Source organism: Anthonomus grandis, chromosome 17 (assembly GCF_022605725.1).
Source record: "Anthonomus grandis grandis chromosome 17, icAntGran1.3, whole genome shotgun sequence".
NCBI lineage: Eukaryota > Metazoa > Arthropoda > Insecta > Coleoptera > Curculionidae > Anthonomus > Anthonomus grandis.
The window spans coordinates 15,512,611-15,536,040 of NC_065562.1; the positions used below are offsets into that span (position 1 = coordinate 15,512,611).

At 32.4% G+C, this 23,430-nt stretch overlaps 1 protein-coding gene across 2 annotated transcripts in view; it reads left to right on the top strand.

The window, feature by feature from the left end:
• Positions 1–23,430, top strand: part of LOC126746204 (putative leucine-rich repeat-containing protein DDB_G0290503) — a 66,913-nt gene continuing 43,483 nt past the window's right edge. The window contains exons 1-2 of one of the 2 annotated variants that reach the window (XM_050454359.1): positions 1–513; positions 19,648–19,659. In XM_050454359.1, coding sequence (XP_050310316.1) covers positions 453–513; positions 19,648–19,659 — 73 coding nt within the window. In that variant the 5' untranslated portion in view covers positions 1–452. The remainder of the gene's footprint in view (positions 514–19,647; positions 19,660–23,430) is intronic. The other variant, XM_050454361.1, reaches the window with a different exon arrangement.

The following is a 23,430-nucleotide window of genomic DNA, read 5'->3' on the forward strand; positions in this document are numbered from 1 at the left end:
TTCAATTCAATATCAAAATCGAATCGAGGCGCAAAGGCCGAAGAAGTCGATATATCGGTAAAAATGTGAATGGTACCGAATAGTATAGGAATACCACTAATATACCAGTACCGCGAGGTATGTGAGGCTTCGTCGCATCACACACAAGCCCGAACGGTATGAAATAAGACGAAATAAAAGAAGAAGAAAAAAAAACTGGTACCAGATATGGGTACCCGAAGTGCACACATACACGCGCGCGAACTCCGAGATTGACCATCATCGTATATATGCGTTCAGTACCACCTGAACTTTGCCGGTAGACCTGTGAATCTTTTTTTTTTTTAATAGTTTTTCGGGTACCATGTGAACACTCGGGCGTATGGAATTTTTGAACTACAGAGATGTACTGTGAGTGTTTTTTTTTGTTAGTTAACTGACTAAAGTGTGCATATATTTTACCCACCATCATTATGGATGAATGTATGAATTCGGATGATTTCGAGCGGGAATTTGATTCCATTTGTTTTGACGGTAAGGTAAATGGATTTGGAATTATTAGAATTTTGTGAAAAATATGATTTTCCTTGCAATCTCTACGGTTTTTCCTCTCTTTTCATGCGGGAAAAACTGATTAAATCAAAGGTACATCAGACCTAACTGCTTATCAAGAAACTTGAAAAAAAATTATTGAAAAAAAAAGGAACGATATGCCAAAAAATTGCATTTTCTACAGTGTTCCACCATGCTGGAAAGACGGTTACCATAATTTTTTTTCCAGTCAATTATCCCATAAAATATGGACATTCGTGCGATTTTTGGGTCAAAGTTCCTTAACTGATCCCTCGTACACTTTTCCACATTTTGACCATATATTTCAAATTATTAACTAATAATATGTAACCGATATCTTATCACCTTATCAAATCGACTATTAACCCCTTCACACTCCAAGTTCCATAAAAATAAACATATAATTAGTTATTGTTTTTTCCTAGTCATATTACGTTTAACTTTACCAATAATGTCAATAATTCACTAAATATGGACCAATTAACCACGTCAGCTGACTTCGAACGTGAACTCAGCTACATTAATTTACTTGGTAAGTGTTATGTATAGATCATATGCCCACCCAGCCATATAATGACAATAATTATTCATATGATTTACCACCTACATGCCACATATCCATATCTTAGCCGCTTACTGTAATCTAATGTTTAATAACAATATTATTACCACCATATTTCATACAAGGCTGAGACCGCATACCTTAAGAACAGGTTTGCATTTGGTCTTTTTTTTTTGTAATGGTACTCAAGCCTTTTTCTGCCTACGTATTGGAACACCGATCTATATAAAGCATTATGTCTTGCAAGCAGTAGAATTAATAGTTTCCTATATAAAATAATTACGTGTGTACATACGTATATAAGGCATTGGGTAATATTTATTTGTGCGTAATACAGGGCAGAATTTCGGCCTCAAGGCTGTAAGTGTCGCTGAGATTCTTAAAGCTCTTGAATTGTGCTTCTTAAGTTCATATTGTCCAAGTAGCTTCAATTCAATGATGTAAACAGCTCAAGTCTAATTAGAATCAGTCAGTTTCATTAGCCTCAGTAGTGTTGAAAACGTGATTTTTTTATCCTTACGTTTGCAAATACTAAAGAGAGACACATGCTTAAAGGCTTGTTTTAAGCAGATTCAAGTGCGCTTCTGCTTATATATTAACTTAGAATTGACAAAATGACCTTAAGACAAAATGAGAAATTACTTCTAATGCCTATAATTGAAGTGAAAAATGACTTTGACTGTCTACAGTGAACAAACAAGCGGTCAAGAAGTGATAGTGACAATTGACAAAATGATTTGATAGAAATGAAAAAATGGCTTCAGTTGCCTGGAAAAGCTGAGAAACAACTTCCACTATCTGCAGAATTGCCCGAACGAGCTAAAAAATTTCTTCAAGTACCTATAAGAAACGAAAAAATGGTTTTAATTTAAAAACAAAAAACAAAAAAATTAAAAGAATTCCATCATGGAGGCTAAAAACTTTGTGCAAGAAATGGAGAACTGGCTTCAACTGCAAACGCAATTGCCCAGAAGTAACGCAAAATTGGGTTCAACTGCTTGAAAAACAACTTTAACTACCTTCAAGACATAGGAAACTAATGAATTGCTGGGAAGAAATGAAAACTAGCTTCAATTGCCTGGAAGAGCTAAAAAATTACTTGAAGTGCATCCAAGAAACGAAAAAATGTCTTCAACAATCATCAAGGAGAAGAGTGACTGACTGTCTGCAAGAAACGAAGAAATAGGTCAACTACCTGGAAGAAATGAGAAAATCTAATCAACTTACGTAAAAATATAAAATGGAAAAGGCAGAGAATACATGAGTTTAAAGAAATAAAGAAAATAGACAAATAGTAAGCTATACCAACATACAGGAACGAAAAGTGAAAAGAATCATATTAAAAAAGTTTTACAGAGAGTGTAGACATCTGGCAAATAAACAATATTTTGCAAAATGTCAAATAATATTTCTGTAAGTTAATTTATTCTCAGCTTTCTTGATCTTCTGATTGCCAGGAGGTCGAAAAAAAATAGCTGAATGAGAAAATGTAAAATCCTAACCTGATGATCCTAAATGAAAATGAAGCAAGATTTTCTCAATAATAAAGGTTAACCTTTTGGACTAAATTCTCTTGGTTTTTTCACAATACACTAAATAAAAAAAAACATTTTTAAAATAATAATAAGCCTAAGCAACACATCATATATTATTGTCATCGTTAAATATATGTTTATTCAACGATTTTTTTAGTAAATTTTTGGGTTTGGTATAGTGTATATGTCAAAGTAAATTTATTAAACTGTAAAATACACGTATATCACATACTATTTTTTTTTGTAAAAGGGACAAGATTTCGGCATTAAAAAAAAATTACAGAGGATTTACTTTTTAAACTGGGTTACTACACGTTAAATATTTGATGAAATTCTTCTAAAAAAATCACTGTTTTTCGTCCTTATTGTCCAATCTAATAAAGCTGTTTTTATACTAAAAATTTAAATATAAAATTATATCAACAGTGTTATTAATATAAATATTGAATACATATTTTCTGCAAAAACATTGTTTTCCATCAACACAACTCTTACCCCCCCCCCCACCCACCCCAAACATTTGCCCAGTAAGAAATTCTTTTGAAAAATCACCGTTTTTCTTCCATATTATCCAACCTAATAGCACTGTTTTTGTATTAAATATTTATTCATGTGCATATATATAATTATATCAAAATTTAATAGAAAAACTGTGTTATTATTCACGCGTATTATTTTGGAAAATAATGATTTTTGAAAACAATTCCTTACTGGTAAGTTGTATGGGGTGGGTGGGGGGTTAAGGGTAGAGTTAATGAAAAACGGTTTTTTGCAGAAAATATTTGTTAGTAAAAAAAATAAAAAATTCATTAACGTCTATAGTACAATAATTATGCCAAATAAGATATACAAATAAAAAAACCCAAGAATCCAAATTTGCTTAAAACTACACAAGGATTTAAAAAATAAAATTTATTTTAGTAAAATGGGGTGGAGTACTTTTTTTTATTAAATAATATTTACGATAAATCCCTTATGGACGCCACTGATAAAAATTAAATTTTTTTGTACGTCCAAAAATTCCTCCTGATGCATAAAACACATCTGCAAATTAAAAGAAAATATCTACATTAGTATTAAAGTGATTTAAAAAAAATCTCATTCTATTAAACGCATTTAATAAACGTCTTTAAAAAGTATTCAATATATCATACTTAAACTTTTATGAAATGTCTTTCTATATAGACTACCATATTTCTGATGAGAAAAAAAGTCATTAGTAGTATAATTGCATAACTTAAGTCATAAAACGGAGCTTTTTATCCGAAATTCTAAGGTCTGTTGTCGCATATCAAGTCTTAGGGAAACACTGATTTATATAGTACATAAAAATAAGGTAAATAAGTGCATAAAACAAGGCTATAGCAAAAGAAAAAGCATTGAAATTCGCTCTGCTGAAATTTTTTCCTACATAATGACACAAAGACAATACTGTATTCCATGGAATACTAGAAATACAAGAAGAGAGTACTGTACATTTAAATTTGTACAAAAATAATCAATAGAATAGCAGTTATAGATGAGGATGTTATTCGGGTGAAAGAAAGAACAAGCATTTTTTTGTCGTAAGATTCCAATATACTTAAAAGAGAAGTACGATGTGGCAAGGTCAAGTAAAGTTAATATTAAAGTCACCAGCTAATAAAACTTTAGAGTGTCGGGACAATTGGGATAATAGAGATTCAAGTTCGTCCAGGAATGTACCAATATCTCCCGTGGGTGGAAAAGTCGAGTCGCGATCACTCGAATTCTTCATATTATTGTATCTTCCGAAAAATTTTATTTTCTCTATTATTATATCAACTTGAATGAAACTCTGCTTTGATACACTTTTTTTATGTATATATTCAGGAGTCATATTAGGAACATCAAAAAACCGGGACTGTATAAAATAAGAAACGGAATGGAATTACCTGAAAAACCTGCAACTGTCTGCAAGTTGAGTTTCTTCACCAAAAAAGTATTTACAAGTTTCCTTGTAAATGCAACCGCCTTGGAGTTATTGAGTAATTTTTCAATGCATTAAAAAAAATGTTGATACTGTCAAAGGCTTTACAAAAATCTAAATAATTTGAAAACACATATACTGATTTTACTGACTTTAATTTCATATGAAAGTCTACAAGTTTCCCTGTAAGTATACTTGTTTTGGAGTTATTGCGTAGTAAATCTGCAGTGGTGCATAATTTACTTCTTTTAGTGCGCCAGCTTACGATAAGACAATTAGAATTTTAATTTTTTTGAAATCTGTATCTGTCACTGTATCTGTATCTGTGCCCACAACTGTATCAGTATAATTTTCATTATCTGTACATACATTTAAGTTTTATTATTCTCGGAAGCTAAACTATCAATTTCCGTAGATACGAACTGTATTTCTTAATTTCAAAATCACATATTTTGAAAACTTATGAACCGATTTTATTGATTTTAGTTTCATATGAAAGTCTTTGAGTTTCCTTATCAAAAAGTTCCTTATAAGTTTCCTTGTAAGTATACTTGTTTTGGAGTTATTGAGTAATAAATCTGCCATCATTTATTTACATACTAAAAAAAGGAAATTGAGAAACTTGATGATTGAAAAGAATAAGACAATTGGATTTTTTTTGAAATCTGTATCTGCAGCTGTAACTATATCATTATCATAATCGGCTAAAGTATATATTTCCTTTGATATAAACTGTATTTCTGGCAACAACGCCGATACCACAGCTAACTTTTGATCCTCGATTGTCGTCTGTTTTTCTTTGAGCAAAGTTTCCAATTCCCGCTTCCTATCAAGGAGTATCTCTCCCAGTTCTGCAGCTAGGTGTAGATCTGTAACGAACGAAAGCATCTAATTTAGTACACTTATTGACAAATAGTACAACTGTTTTTCCCAAAAGCAGAAAAAGGTCATCAATGGTGCAATTATCTGGAAGTAAAAACTGGAGCGCACCACATAGATCGTAATAGAAAAAAATGAGCGAACCCCATCAGATAAAATTAAATTGCCAACAAACCGATTATAACAATAGAAAATAGCGACAATAACAACAATCGGGTCGGTATTGTGCTCTCCGTCCTGAATTCTCCAACATACTAATTAATACAATCGCGAATAATATTATTATCGGGAGATCGACGTCGTTACTTGCACAAACGCCCTTTATAAACATCGTATAGCCGCGGTCGAATCAAAAACGTGATTATCAATGTGATTTTTCTGACCGAGGGACCTGGTTTCCCACTTATGGCTGTTTATTTATTTCGTTTTCCCTTTACTTATTTGAAGAATTGTTGCGTGAGTGCCAGTTATACGAGAGCCAATTATATCCGATTTATTTGTCAAGATAACTCGGGTGAAATATACCTATTTGTGTCATTTTTTAACTCTAAAATTATGCAGTAGGTATTTCGTTCCTGTGTTGTAGATAAGAGAGTTATTCCAGAAAAAAGAATCTGGTTCTTGCACGAATATGAAGTTGATGATTAGCTTAATTGAAATATCTGAATATATCTTATTGAGTTGATGCATGTTTACGTGCTACTAGAGATGCAAATTACTCAGTACATTCTAAAACCTACTCAAAATTCAAATCTCTTGTTCTAGGTCGAAAAAATGCCAATTTGCATACGTCGGCTAATATTTGTTGTTAATTACTAGACCGACAGGCTGGTAAACAGTGAAAGTTATCGGCACTTTTTTTTGCCAATTTCATATGTTGCATAAGCCGAAGAACTTTTTTCGGGGTGTTTGATTTTAATCTGAAAGGTGTGGCACCTTTGAATATTCATTAATAGCGTGTGGACCCATATATTTAAAATTATATGAATATTACAGATAGAAGTCATTCATTACACAGTCATTTTTTGAGAGTGAATCGTGCGTTTCCTAGGTTTTCTCTCAGGATCTCGTCCATTCTCACGAATATCGGCTCCAGTTAGAATTCTGTTTAAGAAGTTTGAATATTTTGAAAGGAAATTTTGATTTTATTAAGATTTTACACGTAATCTATAAACGTAGAACCAAGGTGGCTCATTGACATTTCCAAGTTCTTTGGTATTTGATAACACTTCATTGTTTTTTCCTTAATTTCCTTTGGCTTTTGGAAACTTTCAGGTGAAATTGCAGTGCTCTATCATGAGTCTCAGGTAAGATGTTTCACATTTTGGTTCTAAGAGTACTTAACCTTTAATTTTTTTTTCCTGCTCACTGATGTAAAACCTGCAGGTTTTTATTTTTGTACTTAAATGGCAAGGAATGAAATTTGCTCTAAATGAATAAGAATATTTATAAAAATCACAATATTTAAATAAAAAAAATAAAAAGTTGATTGGTCTCTATAGTTTTTAACGAAAAAATAATAATAAGCGAATTATAAGAAGTTTTAAATTATCAAGCTTTAAACGAATAATGTTTAAATATATGAGAAATACATGAAAACGAGCACAAAACTATCAACTTTTTTATAAAAAAGAAGTTATTTAAATCGCCTGTTTCGTTTAAAAGTTATCGTCAGTTAGGTTTATCCTAGTCCCCGAATGGCGCGTTCGCCAATTTATAAAAAAGCCTTTATTTTAAGATATGTTAAAGATTGATGAAATGAAAATTTCTGATAGTTTCTTATAGGGAATATTTGGCCCTATAATTTTGCTTTTTGTAATTATTATCGAAAAAATAATAATTAGCGAGTGTTAAAGATTTTAAAATTATCAAGCATTAATTAAATAATTTCTAGATTCACTATGTTTATAAAAAATACATGAAAATGGTCACTAAACTATAGACTTTCAGATAAAAAAAGAATTATTAAAATAACCGGATGTGTTTAAAAGTTATCGTCTGTTCCGTTTGGTCCGGTTTTTATCTAGTGCTTTCACCAATTTATAAAAAAGCCTTCATATTGATATCATCTACTGAAGATCGATAAAATAATTCTTGTAGTTCTTTGTATGGAATATTACGCTCTATCATTTTGTAATCCACGATTTTTATCAAAAAAATTATAATAAGCGAGTTATAGGAATTTTTAAATTATCAAGCATTAAATAGTTTTGAGATTTACCAGGTATATAAAAATAAATTATATGATAAACTAAATGAATATAAAAAAGACCATGAAAATATACACTTTTCTACAAAAAAAGTTAATCAAATCGCCTGTTTCCTTTAAAAGTTATCGTCAGTTAAGCCCTTGTCTGGTGCATGCGCCAACTTATAAAAAAATCCTTCAATTTAATATGTATTGAAGATAGATGACATAATTCTTATAGTTTCTTATAGGGAATATTACGTTCTCCTCATAGGGAATATCATTTTAGTTTTTATGATTTTTATCGAAAAAATAATAATAAGCGAGTTACAAGGATCCTTACATTATCAAGCCTTAATTAGATCGTTTTTAGATTCACCAGGTATATAAAAAATACATGAAAAAGACCACAAAAATATGAGCTTTCCAATAAAAAATAAATCAATTAAATCGTCTGTTTCGTTTAAAAGTTATCGTCAGTTAAGTTTGGCCTAGTCGTTATCTGGCACATTCGCCAATTTATAAAAAAGCCCTTATTTCAAAATCTGTTAAAGCTAGAGCAAATGTTTCTGATTGATAAACTGTGGTAGGCTCTATCATAAATTATAAAGCAAGAATTACATCATTTTTAGATACCGCAGATTTTAAAAAAATACACGAAAGCAACTGTTAAGAAAAAAAAGAAATTCAAGATTTGTTATGGTTATTTAGGGGTAGCTGGTTCGATCCCAATTGCTGCCGTTGTAACTTTTTATCAATCAAAATTGCTGATTTTTTCAAAAAATCACCATAATTAAAGAAAAAGTTGATTGGGGGATACAGGAATCGAACCTTAACCCTCAGGGACATATCATAGTCCATAGCCTTATTACTGGTTAATATACTTATTTTAAACTATTACCAATAACAAACATTGTATTTAAAAGTTGGTGACACTCGACTCACGTCATCACATTTATTTAAATAAACAATATTTGCATATTAAATGGTGTTAGGGCATTTTCGCATAAACTTTTATAAATTCGCATTTTTGTTTGTTAAAACAATTATTTTGTTGTTCGACCTACTGAATTGTAAACAGTTACTCAAACTGCAAATTGCACATGTTCAAGACAATCCGACACTAATAAGCAAAAGCAATAGAGCCACACTTGACTGACTCGAAAAACCTTTTACGTAATATGTTGGAAATTATGTGGGAGTATATTCGCATATATACACATATCCTTTTTACAAGAATCCTTATGTAAGTATTTAGGCCATGTCATAGTTTTTCTCATTAGAGTTTCCCTATGAATTTAGTCAATTTATTAATTTTTTCGATATTTTCCATAGATAAATCGATTTCACTTTGTTCATACGAAATTTGCAATGAATTATTAAAATAGTTAATTAAAACGTTCCTACCTGGTTCTCATCGGTGATAACTAATAAATAAACAATTAAAAGTTTACGACTGAATAATTAATAGCCCATCATGTTACACGTTATATATTTTGTTTTTATAAACGAGGGTTTTTTTTGAAATTATATGTATTTTTATCTGGGAAGTATAAACATGTTAAAAACTTAAAAGTTTCTCCAATCATTACCAAGTTAGTACTAATTATAATGCCATAAAGGTTTTATTAACTGTTAATTAAATGTTTAGATTATTTATTAAACGTGTAGCACTAGTAGGGAGATGACTATCTCGCATCGTGAGTGGCTAATTAATCACGTTTTCTGCGTTCTTTCGGATTCTAAATATCAACCTGCGAGTTGACCTATAAGAAAAACAACCATCAAAAGTAAAAGTAAAAAAACACCTTTTCATAGATTCGGGTTATTTACAACCTGAAATCGCAACAAAAATCGTATCTGAAAACACCTTTCGAATCTATGAATGGGAACAACGCACGCCGTCTGATATTACTTGACCTCTTGTTTTCGGTGTTCAAGAGAATGCAACGCTACGGTCACGTTTACAATAAAAGTTTGGTAATTTTAAAACAGATTAAGATCAGGAATCGTTAGGTCTAATTAATTCAAATCTGACCTAAAAACTGCCGTTTCTCGTTAAATCAAATAGCAACAGCAAATTGCTTCAAATAAATTCGCTTACGATCAAGTGGAGTTGACTTTATCAAAATCCTTTTAAAAGTCTCAATATACAAGTTAATAATTCTATAAAGGCAAATTTTGGTGGCACTCTTTAAGAACGATAAACTAAACATATAATTTATATTCGGGTCTTATAAGGTCGTCTTATTTTATGTTATTAAATGTTTGGCCGTTTTTATGCAAATTCAAAGGCGAGCAGGTAATTCGGATAAACAACAGGTGACGGCCGCAGGTGAATAGCACACGATGTGTTGAATGTAAAATTAGTAAATTTATTCGTATCCAAATAAGATTATGGCATTGGTACATACATATATAAAACAATTTAAATCAGGTGATTTGTCCAATCATCTTGGATTTGTGTTGATTTGTTATAAGAGGGCCTTTGACTATGCTGATCATAGACAAATCTTAAAAGACTTCAATAATATAAACATTTATTTAAAATCTCTGCAAACAAAGTATGTATATTAATCGGCTTGTCTTCTATAGAATAAATTGATACCTCTGACTTTTTTTCTTCAACGTATATCTGCATCTCTACTTCAGCTGCATCTCTACTCAACTCCATCTTGACTATATCATGATACACCACTGGCAAATTTATTTATTGAGTGCAGAAATACCCATGCATTAACACGCAACAGAAAATCACAGCTACAGTCTTAAATTAAATTTCCTTGTTATTGGAAATTAATACATTGATTTCTGCACTCAAGACCTCAGTTGAGCGGACCTGTGTATTGCATGAAACAATTTGGTTTTATGAATTAATGGAACTCAAAGATAATAATACTTTTGGGATTTCAGCATTTTACTGCTAATTCATTTTAGCCATTTATTACTTTTAAGATATAAGGTAAATATATTGTCAACATTTGGATGTTTTCTTTTGAGAATGATGCAGTTGACAAGAGAAACCAGCACTAAGCCAAATCGACATTTTCTTAGTTATGAAGTAGTTGATATATTGATTTCCGCACCTAAGACCTCAGTGGGCCAAGCCTGTATATTGCACAAAAGAATCTTTAAACATCTCTAATATTATTTTATAAAGGATGGTTTTTGAAGGTTGAATATTGTAAAAAATCATTAATAGTATTGTACACATAATTGTGTACATGCATGCATCAACTATTTGCATCAATAAATTTAAAGTTTTTTTTCACATTTCTGGATGATCTGAAAGAATTTTGGAATTACTTCAAATGCCTGGAAGACGTCTAAAATGAATTTAAAAGCCTTTAAAAAAATGACTGTATTATCCTTGAATATTATAAAAAATTAATTAAAATCCCTGGAATAAAAAGTATTCAAATTCCACGAATGAAATTCAAAAATCATTTCACTTTGCTGAATGACCTGCATGGAAGAAACTTAGATTTACTTTAAATGCCTGGAGGACATAAAAAATTACTTTAAAAACCTGGAAAATTATTAGAATAGAATTATTAGAACAAAAAGTATTCAAATTCCAGGAATAAATTTAAAAAATTATTCCATATTGGTGAATCACCTGGAAGAAACTTAGACTGACTGAAATGCCTGGACAATGACATTTCCCTCTATTTGCAGATGATGCAGGATCAACTATTGCATATCCTTATAATAAGAAGAAGATGAAAAGAAGCAAAATACTTCTTCGGTATTTCAAATAATTCAATTAGAATTCGCACTTAATTAATAAATAAAATCCTACCGGCATCCACTCGAGATCCATCTAATCATAACCTTGCTCTTGACTTTCGTAGGTATAAAGCAATAACAATAATTTCCTACGTGCAACAGGTACACCATCGTATGGTTCGCGAGTTTCTTATATGATATGGTACTGGCCATAGGTGGTACTCAATCTTTACGGTTTCGTAATTTATAACCTTATTCCATTTTAAGTGCCGCAAACGCCCACCAAATTGGATTGTACCGATAAAAACGCTACAATTACTGCTTCGCGGTGTTTAGTTCTGGGCATAAGTTAAATTCCTGTTATTATTTGATGTACGTTTTGTCTAAATAATACTGAAAAAAAAATTGACCTATAAAGCTCATCAATATGCTAAAATTGTACTTCTAAGTTTCACTTTGGTACAACTTACTTCCTATTTCATACGGTAAGTGTACCAAAACAAAAGCTCAATGGAGCATTTAACGTAAATTCTCGTGCGTACAAATTAAGATGTTAAAAGGCAATTATGCGGGATGGTAAACAAGTAAAATGTGCACAATAAATGGGCGAAACGTGGTCTATTGTTACTGCGTGAAGTAAAAAATTGTTTTTTTTTAATGGATAAATAGTGTTTTTGTTGGCTATTTTGTGCTGCCATTTTCTTAAGGAAAACAGTGATGTTTTTGATATGGATGAAATACTCAATTTTGAATAGAAAAATCAGTTCTTAATAGAGACTGATTTTCTACATAAGTTTTTTTTAGTGTTCAGTATAAGCTTGAAATTTCACTGCTTAATGCAAATATGACACTGCTTAATGACAATCATGTAGGTATTTGGACCTAGTAAAGTTCATTTCAAAAATTATATACTTACATTTTAATTAATTTTTTTTTAAAGAAATTTCATTTTTATTCACACAAAAAAAATTACTAAAACTCTTAAGTTCACATTTTTAAATTGTATAAGACTCTATTAATATTTTGTACTGTTTGTCACCGAATCTAATAGGAAATTTGTAGTAATAAATTAAAAAAAAGGCCTTACTGCAATAAATCTAATAAAACTTAAAACCAATGAAAAAATTCTCTATTACATATGCATAATATACAGTGACCGCCTAAAGTTCCGCATAAATTCGATAAAAATTAGAGACATGATTTTTTGAGAAAACGCTAGGACCCGTCGATTTTTATTTTAAGTTGCGCATTTTTTTACATAAATTTTTGTATACAGGGTGGAACAAAAAAAAAGATATGACGTAATCGGTCATTTTTTTAAACGGAATGCTATATTTTTTATTGCATTTATGAAATATAGGCGAAATTCCAAGCAAGTTTTGTATAACACACCTTATCTCACAACTCAACTGTTTCCGAAATATTTACATTTAAATAACAAGAAAACAAATAAGTACGTCTATATACAAATTAAGGTAAAATCGAGGATAAAAATAATGTTATAAACACTACCAATTGTTTCTATACTTCTATACTTACGTTAACTATTTCCTCCTTCTGAATCCAACGAGACTATCCGCAAGGTCGTAGCTCCCATATTGGCTGAGATCTCGCATTTTTGTAGCCCATTTTTGGGCTCAAAAACGGGGTCGAAAATTTACTTTTTTCCGAATTTTCAAAGAGCTATAATTCCACTTGTTCTGGTCGAATTTCGTTATAACCCGGTGTTTTCGTAATGTAGGTGATGGGAATAAGCCGCTGATACGGGTTTCTATAGCTATTTTTGGGTTTAAAGAAAATCCATTTTTCGCATTTTCAAAGTGCTATAATTCCCTTAGTTTTTATCGAAACTCATTATAACCCAGTGTTTTCGTGTTGTAGGTGATGGGAACAAGCCGCTGGTATAGTTAATTCAAATTCGAAAAAAATCAATTTTTGGTGAAAAATTCGATCCGGGGGGTATACCCGAAAAATGAAAAAACCCAAACTTTAAAGGCCTATATCTCGGCTTCTATGGGAGCTATCGGGAAAATTCCAACGGTTTTGTCTTAGTTTCGTCCTTCTGAATCCAACGAGACCATCCGCAAGGTCGTAGCTCCCATATTAGCTGAGATCTCGCATTTTTGTGGCCCATTTTTGGGCTCAAAAACGGGGTCGAAAATTGACTTTTTTCCGAATTTTCAAAGAGTTATAATTCCACTTGTTCTGGTCGAATTTCGTTATAACCCGGTGTTTTCGTAATGTAGGTGATGGGAATAAGCCGCTGATAGGGGTTTCTATAGCTATTTTTGGGTTTAAAGAAAATCCATTTTTCGCATTTTCAAAGTGCTATAATTCCCTTAGTTTTTATCGAAACTCATTATAACCCAGTGTTTTCGTGTTGTAGGTGATGGGAACAAGCCGCTGGTATAGTTAATTCAAATTCGAAAAAAATCAATTTTTGGTGAAAAATTCGATACGGGGGGTATACCCGAAAAATGAAAAAACCCAAACTTTAAAGGCCTATATCTCGGCTTCTATGGGAGCTATCGGGAAAATTCCAACGGTTTTGTCTTAGTTTCGTCCTTCTGAATCCAACGAGACTATCCGCAAGATCGTAGCTTCCATATTAGCTGAGATCTCGCATTTTTGTGGCCCATTTTTGGGCTCAAAAACGGGGTCGAAAATTGACTTTTTTCCGAATTTTCAAAGAGCTATAATTCCAATGTTCTGATCGAATTTCGTTATAACCCGGTGTTTTCGTAATGTAGGTGATGGGAATAAGCCGCTGATAGGGGTTTCTATAGCTATTTTTGGGTTTAAAGAAAATCGATCTTTCGCATTTTCAAAGTGCTATAATTCCCTTAGTTTTTCTCGAAACTCATTATAACCCGGTGTTTTCGTGTTGTAGGTAATGGGAACAAGCCGCTGGTATAAGTAGTTCAACTTCAAAAAAAATCAATTTTTGGTGAAAAATTCGATACGGGGGGGTATACCTGAAAAATGAAAAAACTCAAACTTTGAAGGCCTATGTCTCGGCTTCTATGGGAGCTATCGGGAAAATTCCAACGGTTTTGTCTTAGTTTCGTCCTTTTGAATCCAACGAGACCATCCGCAAGGTCGTAGCTCCCATATTAGCTGAGATCTCGCATTTTTGTGGCCCATTTTTGGGCTCAAAAACGGGGTCGAAAATTGACTTTTTTCCGAATTTTCAAAGAGCTATAATTCCACTTGTTATGGTCGAATTTCGTTATAACCCGGTGTTTTCGTAATGTAGGTGATGGGAATAAGCCGCTGATAGGGGTTTCTATAGCTATTTTTGGGTTTAAAGAAAATCGATTTTTCGCATTTTCAAAGTGCTATAATTCCCTTAGTTTTTCTCGAAACTCATTATAACCCGGTGTTTTCGTGTTGTAGGTGATGGGAACAAGCCGCTGGTATAAGTAGTTCAAATTCGCAAAAAATTAATTTTTGGTGAAAAATTCAATACGGGGGGGTATACCCGAAAAATGAAAAAACCCCAACTTTGAAGGCCTATATCTCGGCTTCTATGGGAGCTATCGGGAAAATTCCAACGGTTTTGTCTTAGTTTCGTCCTTTTGAATCCAACGAGACCATCCGCAAGGTCATAGCTCCCATATTAGCTGAGATCTCGCATTTTTGTGGCCCATTTTTGGGCTCAAAAACGGGGTCGAAAATTGACTTTTTTCCGAATTTTCAAAGAGTTATAATTCCACTTGTTCTGGTCGAATTTCGTTATAACCCGGTGTTTTCGTAATATAGGTGATAAGAATAAGCCGCTGATAGGGGTTTCTATAGCTATTTTTCGGTTTAAAGAAAATCGATTTTTCGCATTTTCAAAGTGCTATAATTCCCTTAGTTTTTCTCGAAACTCATTATAACCCAGTGTTTTCGTGTTGTAGGTGATGGGAACAAGCCGCTGGTATAGTTAATTCAAATTCGAAAAAAATCAATTTTTGGTGAAAAATTCGATACGGGGGGGTATACCTGAAAAATGAAAAAATCCTAACTTTGAAGGCCTATATCTCGGCTTCTATGGGAGCTATCGGGAAAATTCCAACGGTTTTGTCTTAGTTTCGTCCTTTTGAATCCAACGAGACCATCCGCAAGGTCGTAGCTCCCATATTAGCTGAGATCTCGCATTTTTGTGGCCCATTTTTGGGCTCAAAAACGGGGTCGAAAATTGACTTTTTTCCGAATTTTCAAAGAGCTATAATTCCACTTGTTCTGGTCGAATTTCGTTATAACCCGGTGTTTTCGTAATGTAGGTGATGGGAATAAGCCGCTGATAGGGGTTTCTATAGCTATTTTTGGGTTTAAAGAAAATTGATTTTTCGCATTTTCAAAGTGCTATAATTCCCTTAGTTTTTCTCGAAACTCATTATAACCCGGTGTTTTCGTGTTGTTGGTGATGGGAACAAGCCGCTGGTATAGTTAATTCAAATTCGAAAAAAATCAATTTTTGGTGAAAAATTCGATACGGGGGGGTATACCCGAAAAATGAAAAAACTCAAACTTTGAAGGCCTATATCTCGGCTTCTATTGGAGCTATCGGAAAAATTCCAACGGTTTTGTCTTAGTTTCGTCCTTCTGAATCCAACGAGACCATCCGCAAGGTCGTAGCTCGCATATTAGCTGAGATCTCGCATTTTTGTGGCCCGTTTTTGGGCTCAAAAACGGGGTAAAAAATTGACTTTTTTCCGAATTTTCAAAGAGCTATAATTCCACTTGTTCTGGTCGAATTTCGTTATAACCCGGTGTTTTCGTAATGTAGGTGATGGGAATAAGCCGCTGATAGGGGTTTCTATAGCTATTTTTGGGTTTAAAGAAAATCGATTTTTCGCATTTTCAAAGTGCTATAACTCCCTTAGTTTTTATCGAAACTCATTATAACCCAGTGTTTTCGTGTTGTAGGTGATGGGAACAAGCCGCTGGTATAGTTAATTCAAATTCGAAAAAAATCAATTTTTGGTGAAAAATTCGATACGGGGGGGTATACCCGAAAAATGAAAAAACCCAAACTTTGAAGGCCTATGTCTCGGCTTCTATGGGAGCTATCGGGAAAATTCCAACAGTTTTGTCTTAGTTTCGTCCTTCTGAATCCAGTGAGATCATCCGCAAGGTCGTAGCTCCCATATTAGCTGAGATCTCGCATTTTTGTGGCCCATTTTTGGGCTCAAAAACGGGGTCGAAAATTGACTTTTTTCCGAATTTTCAAAGAGCTATAATTCCACTTGTTTTGGTCGAATTTCGTTATAACCCGGTGTTTTCGTAATGTAGGTGATGGGAATAAGCCGCTGATACGGGTTTCTATAGCTATTTTTGGGTTTAAAGAAAATCGATTTTTCGCATTTTCAAAGTGCTATAACTCCCTTAGTTTTTATAGAAACTCATTATAACCCGGTGTTTTCGTGTTGTAGGTGATGGGAACAAGCCGCTGGTATAGTTAATTCAAATTCGAAAAAAATCAATTTTTGGTGAAAAATTCGATACGGGGGGGTATACCCGAAAAATGAAAAAACCCAAACTTTGAAGGCCTATGTCTCGGCTTCTATGGGAGCTATTGGGAAAATTCCAACGGTTTTGTCTTAGTTTCGTCCTTCTGAATCCAACGAAACCATCCGCAAGGTCGTAGCTCTTATATTAGCTGAGATCTCGCATTTTTGTGGCCCATTTTTAGGCTTAAAAACGGGGTCGAAAATTGACTTTTTTCCGAATTTTCAAAGAGCTATAATTCCACTTGATCTGGTCGAATTTCGTTATAACCCGGTGTTTTCGTAATGTAGGTGATGGGAATAAGCCGCTGATAGGGGTTTCTATAGCTATTATATAGCGTCTTCCTGACGTTCCGGCTATACTAATTTCAGTTGATAATAGTATAGCCGGAACGTCAGGAAGACGCATCCTAAAAGCAAATGAATACCACCCTTATAAAATTAGACTAATACACGAATTAAATGAGGATGATCCTGATCGAAGAAACAAATGTGGCGAGCAAATGATGTGTGTTAAACCGGCCGCACACCTAAGTTACAAATGTGGCGCCACATTTGTCCTTCGACATAATTTCGTTCAACATTTTGTACATTTGCCACAAATGCAGTACAAGCACGCACATCAGGGCTTAGTCTGTTCCGCATTTGTAGCCATATCTTCGTCTTCTGATGACGATGATTTTATGATGTGGCAATTATTAAGTCAATATCTCATATAATAATGGTTCTTTCAAAAAGGGAAATTTTGAAGTATTAAAGCAATTATTAAATCATGATGATGAATTTCAAGCTTACTATAGAATGTTACCTGCAAAGTGTGGTCATATAAGATTTCTCTACTTCCTGAATAAATAAAATGGTTTGTGTAATATCGTTTTTCATTTTTATTTCAAAACGTGACACGACACGCCGCAACAAATATCGGACAGGCTGATTATCCGGGGAGTAAACATAAATGCGGTGTGGCTTCAAATGTCGTTTGGTAGCAAATGCCTCTTAGATGTTTGGATCCAAATTAAGTAACACGCGCGAGTTAAATACTGTCCGATACATTTGTAGAAAAGCATTTGTGGCGCAACATTTATATCGTAGGTGTGCGGTCTGCTTTACAAGTTTTGTTTTCGGATGAAGCGATTTTTTGTTTAAGCGGTGTCGTAAATCGGAAAAAATTATCGGTTCTGGTCAGTGTCAAATCCACACTGGGCAACTGAGGCTCAGACACAGTACTGTAAATCTGTTAATGTTTGGGCTGGTATCGTGGAAAAAAGAGTAATAGGGCCATACTTTCTCGAAGAAAACTTAACAGGATAATGCTATTTGAATTTTCTTCAAGAAGATCTTATCCCTGCTTTGGCTGCCCTATACCCAGGCGAATAAGACCCTGCTGTCCCGACAGATAATTTGTGGTTTCAGCAAGACGGCGCACCGCCACATTTCTTTCGGGATGTCCGTAATTACTTGCATACAGTGTTCCCAGGAAGATGGATAGGACAAAGAGGGCCAATAGAGTAGTCGGCCAGGTCACCAGACCTAAATCCCTGCGACTATTTTCTGTGGGGGGTACCTGAAAAGTAAAGTTTATATTGAGAAGCCAAACAACGTAGAAGATTTGAAAAATAGAATTAGATATGAAATTAGGCGTATATCACCCGAAATAATTGATAGTGTTTTACATGAGTTTGTAAATCGTCTTGCTTTCTGCCAAGAAGTAAATGGGGATTAGTTTAAACACTTAATACATTAATAAGAGTTTTAACAGTTTATAACATTTTATCCTCCCTATTATCTTAATTTATAAATAGACGTACTTACTTGCTTTCTTGTTGGTTAAATGTAAATATTTCTGACACAGTTGAGTTTTGAGATAAGGTGTGTTATACGAAACTTGCTTGGAATTTCGCCTATATTTCATAAATGCAATAAAAAATATAGCATTCCATTTAAAAAATTACCGATGACGTCATATCTTTTTTTTTGTTCCTCCCTGTATACAAAAATTTATGTGAAATAATGCGCAACTTAAAATAAAAATCGACGGGTCGGTGTGTTTTCTCAAAAAATCATGTCTCTAATTTTTATCGAATTTATGCGGAACTTTAGGCGATCACTGTATAAATTAAAAACTGAAATAAACTGCTCATAATTATCTAAACATATTCAACAAAACACAAAAAATAAAACTTGAAATTAAAATGTCTGAATAAGCAAATGAACCACAAAAGGTTGATCTTGGTTATGCATATACAGAGTAATAATTTCAAGAAAGTAGTTTTTTAAAGGTTTAACAAAAATCCTAATTTAGTACTTTTCAAGCCTTTTACACTAATATGGATAAGAAGTAATTATGCTGTTCGAAATGTTAATACGAAAGTAGTGCTAACATACATTTAAATAACAATTTTGCACAATAAACAATTGATAAAGTGTTGGAAGGATAATGATAACTTAACAAACTTAAGATGCTAATATTTCCAAAACTCTTTTGAACTATTTTAACCTATGCCTATTATTTTTAAATATTATTCTTTTAAATAAAATCATTTTTGTTTGATGAATATAGTTTAATAAGTTACCGAGATATTGGACCTCAAAGTAAGTGCATGTGTCAGATTTGCTACAATTTGTGAAAAAAAATTCCACGCAACATTGCAGTAAAAAATATAAATCAATTTTTCACAGTGTAATATCCTGCTTAAATCCTCTAGCATTTTGAGCTAAATAACTAATATTCCGATTTTAATGATTTATTTTGTTTTCAGGTGGTGAAATAGGTAAGCCCGGGCCAGCAATTTTATAGTAAGTAATTAATGTAGCAACGAGGAAAGTTAAGCAAAACCAACGATTTTAAAGTCAATTATTCCGGTTTCATCTTCACCAAACATGGCAAGATTTACGTAACTGAGCCGCCAATATCAAAGAAGTGCAATGACAATTTTCTTGTGTTTACGCAAGCGATATAAAATCGTTCTTATGCCTAAAGGCAAGGGTTTCTCAGGACCAATTGATCTTAATATTATTGTTATAAATAACATCGTAGCGAAGAAAGCCGCATACCCTGATTTACAAATCCAACAATGCAAAACCAACTTTGACATTAATGATATAATTATTAATCGCCGAGAGATATCGTACGCCAAACTAGATGATATTTCGCAAGAAATCTCTCGCGCTGGGAATGGTTTGACCTCTTGGGCAAATAATAAACCATTGAGTTCTTTTTTTGGCTATTTATAATAAAAGTTATTATAGTGCCTTAGAACTATTTTGTTTACAGCCAGTAAAATTCTTATTCCTGAGACATGCTTTGACCGATAAGTGTTTCTGCTTATTCAGGTTCAATCAAAAGACCCCGAAAAAAACAAATAATGACCTCAACTGTCTATTATTTTTCATTATCGTATATCTGTATAAATCAGGAGTTTTTTTTCTCTCATCAATGAAAACTTATTCAAATTTCACTTTTACCTGTCATCACTCGGTTTGATATTTCTGGTTCGGATCACATAACACATTAATAATTCATATTCTCGATAAAATAGAAGTCATTGTTTAAAAATGCTAAGCCAGTTACTTATTTTGGCACATTTTCACAAGAATATTCGTTATGCCATAAAAGACCCGCCAGAGGAATTAACTCCAAAAGAATCCCATTAGAGAAAGTTAATCTGAAACCTTATAAAAGATTTATTATCGTTACTTCGCAATATCTTAGGGCCTTTTATATTAATGTCAGCATGAAATCCCCGTGTGTATTTGGTACATTGGTTCAGTTATCGATCGGAATGCACTTTTTAACTAATAACTCATGTAACGAAACCTGGCGGAAATGTAACTCAAGTGCACAAACTAGATCGTGTAACTAAAGGTTATAGTTATAAACATCTCGCGGCCTTTCTATACTGCGATATTAATGATCGGAGTTATGGTACTAATTGAATGGAAGAAAGTTTCAACCTTTAACTAACACGAATGAATAATTAGTTTTATATATATATTATGATCAAAAAATCAACCTATTGTATAATACAATAAATAGCAAAAGGCGCTTTCACCATACTATCAAGAACGACACCGTAAAAACATTTTTTGTACACCAGATGTACATTTTTGGTTAAAAATGTCCGCGCGATATACGTTGAGGAATTTAATATTATGTGTATGTTAATAATATACAGTAATTGTTATATCATAAAAGTTAAACGTTTAAGTATGGTATATTGTATAATATTTAAAGACGTTTATGAAATGCGTTTATTGAAATTAGATTTTTGTTTAAATAACATTACCACCAATGTACAGGGTGGTGCGATTTCGACTGTTTTAACAGAAAACTCGTATTTTCCGAACAGATAGAAAAAAATTGACTTAGATAGTTAGTAAATTTTACTATGTCAAACTGTTTGGCCGCTAGGGGGCTTTTCTTGAATTTGGTTGATTTCGGTAATTAGCCATAACTTTTTTTGCTATTAAAGATAATTGACTTCTGAAAACACTTTCTCAAAGTACTTTTAAATGATAAATATTTTTATGTTATATATTTTTATACAGGGTGTTTATAGAAGTAGCCTATGGAAAAATTTACTTCACTTAAGATTATAAACTTAATATTTTTCGACATATTACAAAAAAATTACAGCAATTAACAATAATTTCTAGGCATATTTACAGAGTTTATTTTTTTCAAAGTAGGTGTTCAAACTGAACACCTCCTTCTCGAATACATAATAAACACCTTTTTCTAACTGATTTACAAGCGTTTATAAGCTCAAGAGGTCTAATAGTACGAAAAGCTTGCCTAGTCGCTACTTGCAACTTTTCCCGTGTTTCGATAGTTCTTCCTTTAAAAACTAAATCCATCAATCTCCCCCATAAAAAAAATCTAGCAGGCCACAATATAGGTCCCCTAGTACCAATCCAATGATCCCGAAATTCCTGATTTAAAAAATCAGTCGTAATTCGTGCGTTGTGCGAAGGACAACCGTCTTGCTGATAATACGTGTTTCGAACTCTCGCTAATGGTAAATTTTCCAAAAATGATGCAACATATGTTTGTAAAATATTTACATAATCTTGGGCAGTCAAAATTTCATTAAAAAAATGAGGACCCAAAAGTCTACCTCGAAAAATTCCAACCCAGATATTCAAACCCAGCCTGTCTGTTTGCGCGTACTACAACATGTGGGTTTTTTGTAGTCCAGTAATAGGAATTAAACCTATTATATATTCCTGAAGTGTCTATTCGGCTTTCATCTGTTCAAATAATGTTATTATGGAAGTTCTCGTCCAATCTGCGCTTATTGACATACCAATCACAAAATGCAATTCTTCTCTGAAAGTCGCCATCCCGAAGGTGATTAACTTTCCTAACCCTGTAGGGTTTAAATTTGTGCTTTTTAAGTGTTTTTAAAACTCTGGTTTTCTCAACACCTATTTCCTCTGCCACTGCTCGATGAGACTTGTTAGGATGATCTAAAACCTCACCTATTATATTAAGTTCCTGAATTTCAGCTTCAACATCAACAGAATAAGTTTTGGGCCTTGGCTTTTTAAAACTTCCGTGCTTCACAAGATTTCATTTTAACACTGGAAATATTCTTTTATTTGGTTGATGACTGGCTGCCTCGGAATTTTTTGATTAGACAGAAAATAGCACTTTAACATGTTAACTTTTTCGTAATTTTCATACATTTTTTTAAAATTCATTAAATATTTAAGCACTATTTAGCTCTAAATACAGCAAATTAAAATATGTTACTGACAGGAGAAATAAACAATTTTCTATCTGGCTGTCACATATAATATGTGCTGTTTTTTACTAAAGCCTACTTCTATAAAAATTAAAAGACTTGGAAAATGGAAAAATGACAATGTAATATCGGAAATATCGGAAACAGCTAAAATGAGATATATGGTGTTATATATTTTTGAAAAGAGTATTTCAAGGCCTTTTTTTAATTTGCAGATGTGTTTTATGCATCAGGGCTCACTTTTCGATATACAAAGAAAGAAATTAATTTTTACCAATGGCGTCCATAAGGGGTTTATCGTAAATATTATTTAATAAAAAAAAGTACACCACTGCATTTTTCTAAAATAAATTTTAGTTCCTTGTTTACTTTTGAGTAAATATGTATTTTTTTATTTGTATATCTTATTTAGTATAATTATTATTTCATACACTTTAATGCATTTTTTATTTTTTTTTACATTTCTTTTTGTATGAGATTAGTATATTCTACAGTTTAATCATTTTTATTTAATTTAAATAAAAATTAATTGAATTAAAATTATTTTAATATAAAAACTGTATTTTTGAACCTAGATAATGTTATAAGTTCATGATAATTTATAAATATCATAATATGATATATTATAAACTTTATTATATTATAATAAAGTTTTCTAGAACTAAAAAAACTAAAATTTTTTCAAAACTCACATTTTACTCGAAAACCTTAAGGTTATGTGAGAAAAGTATAGATACAGAAATTATAGGTTTTTTATCACCTATAATCTTTTAAAAAATCATTTTTTTTCTCAGG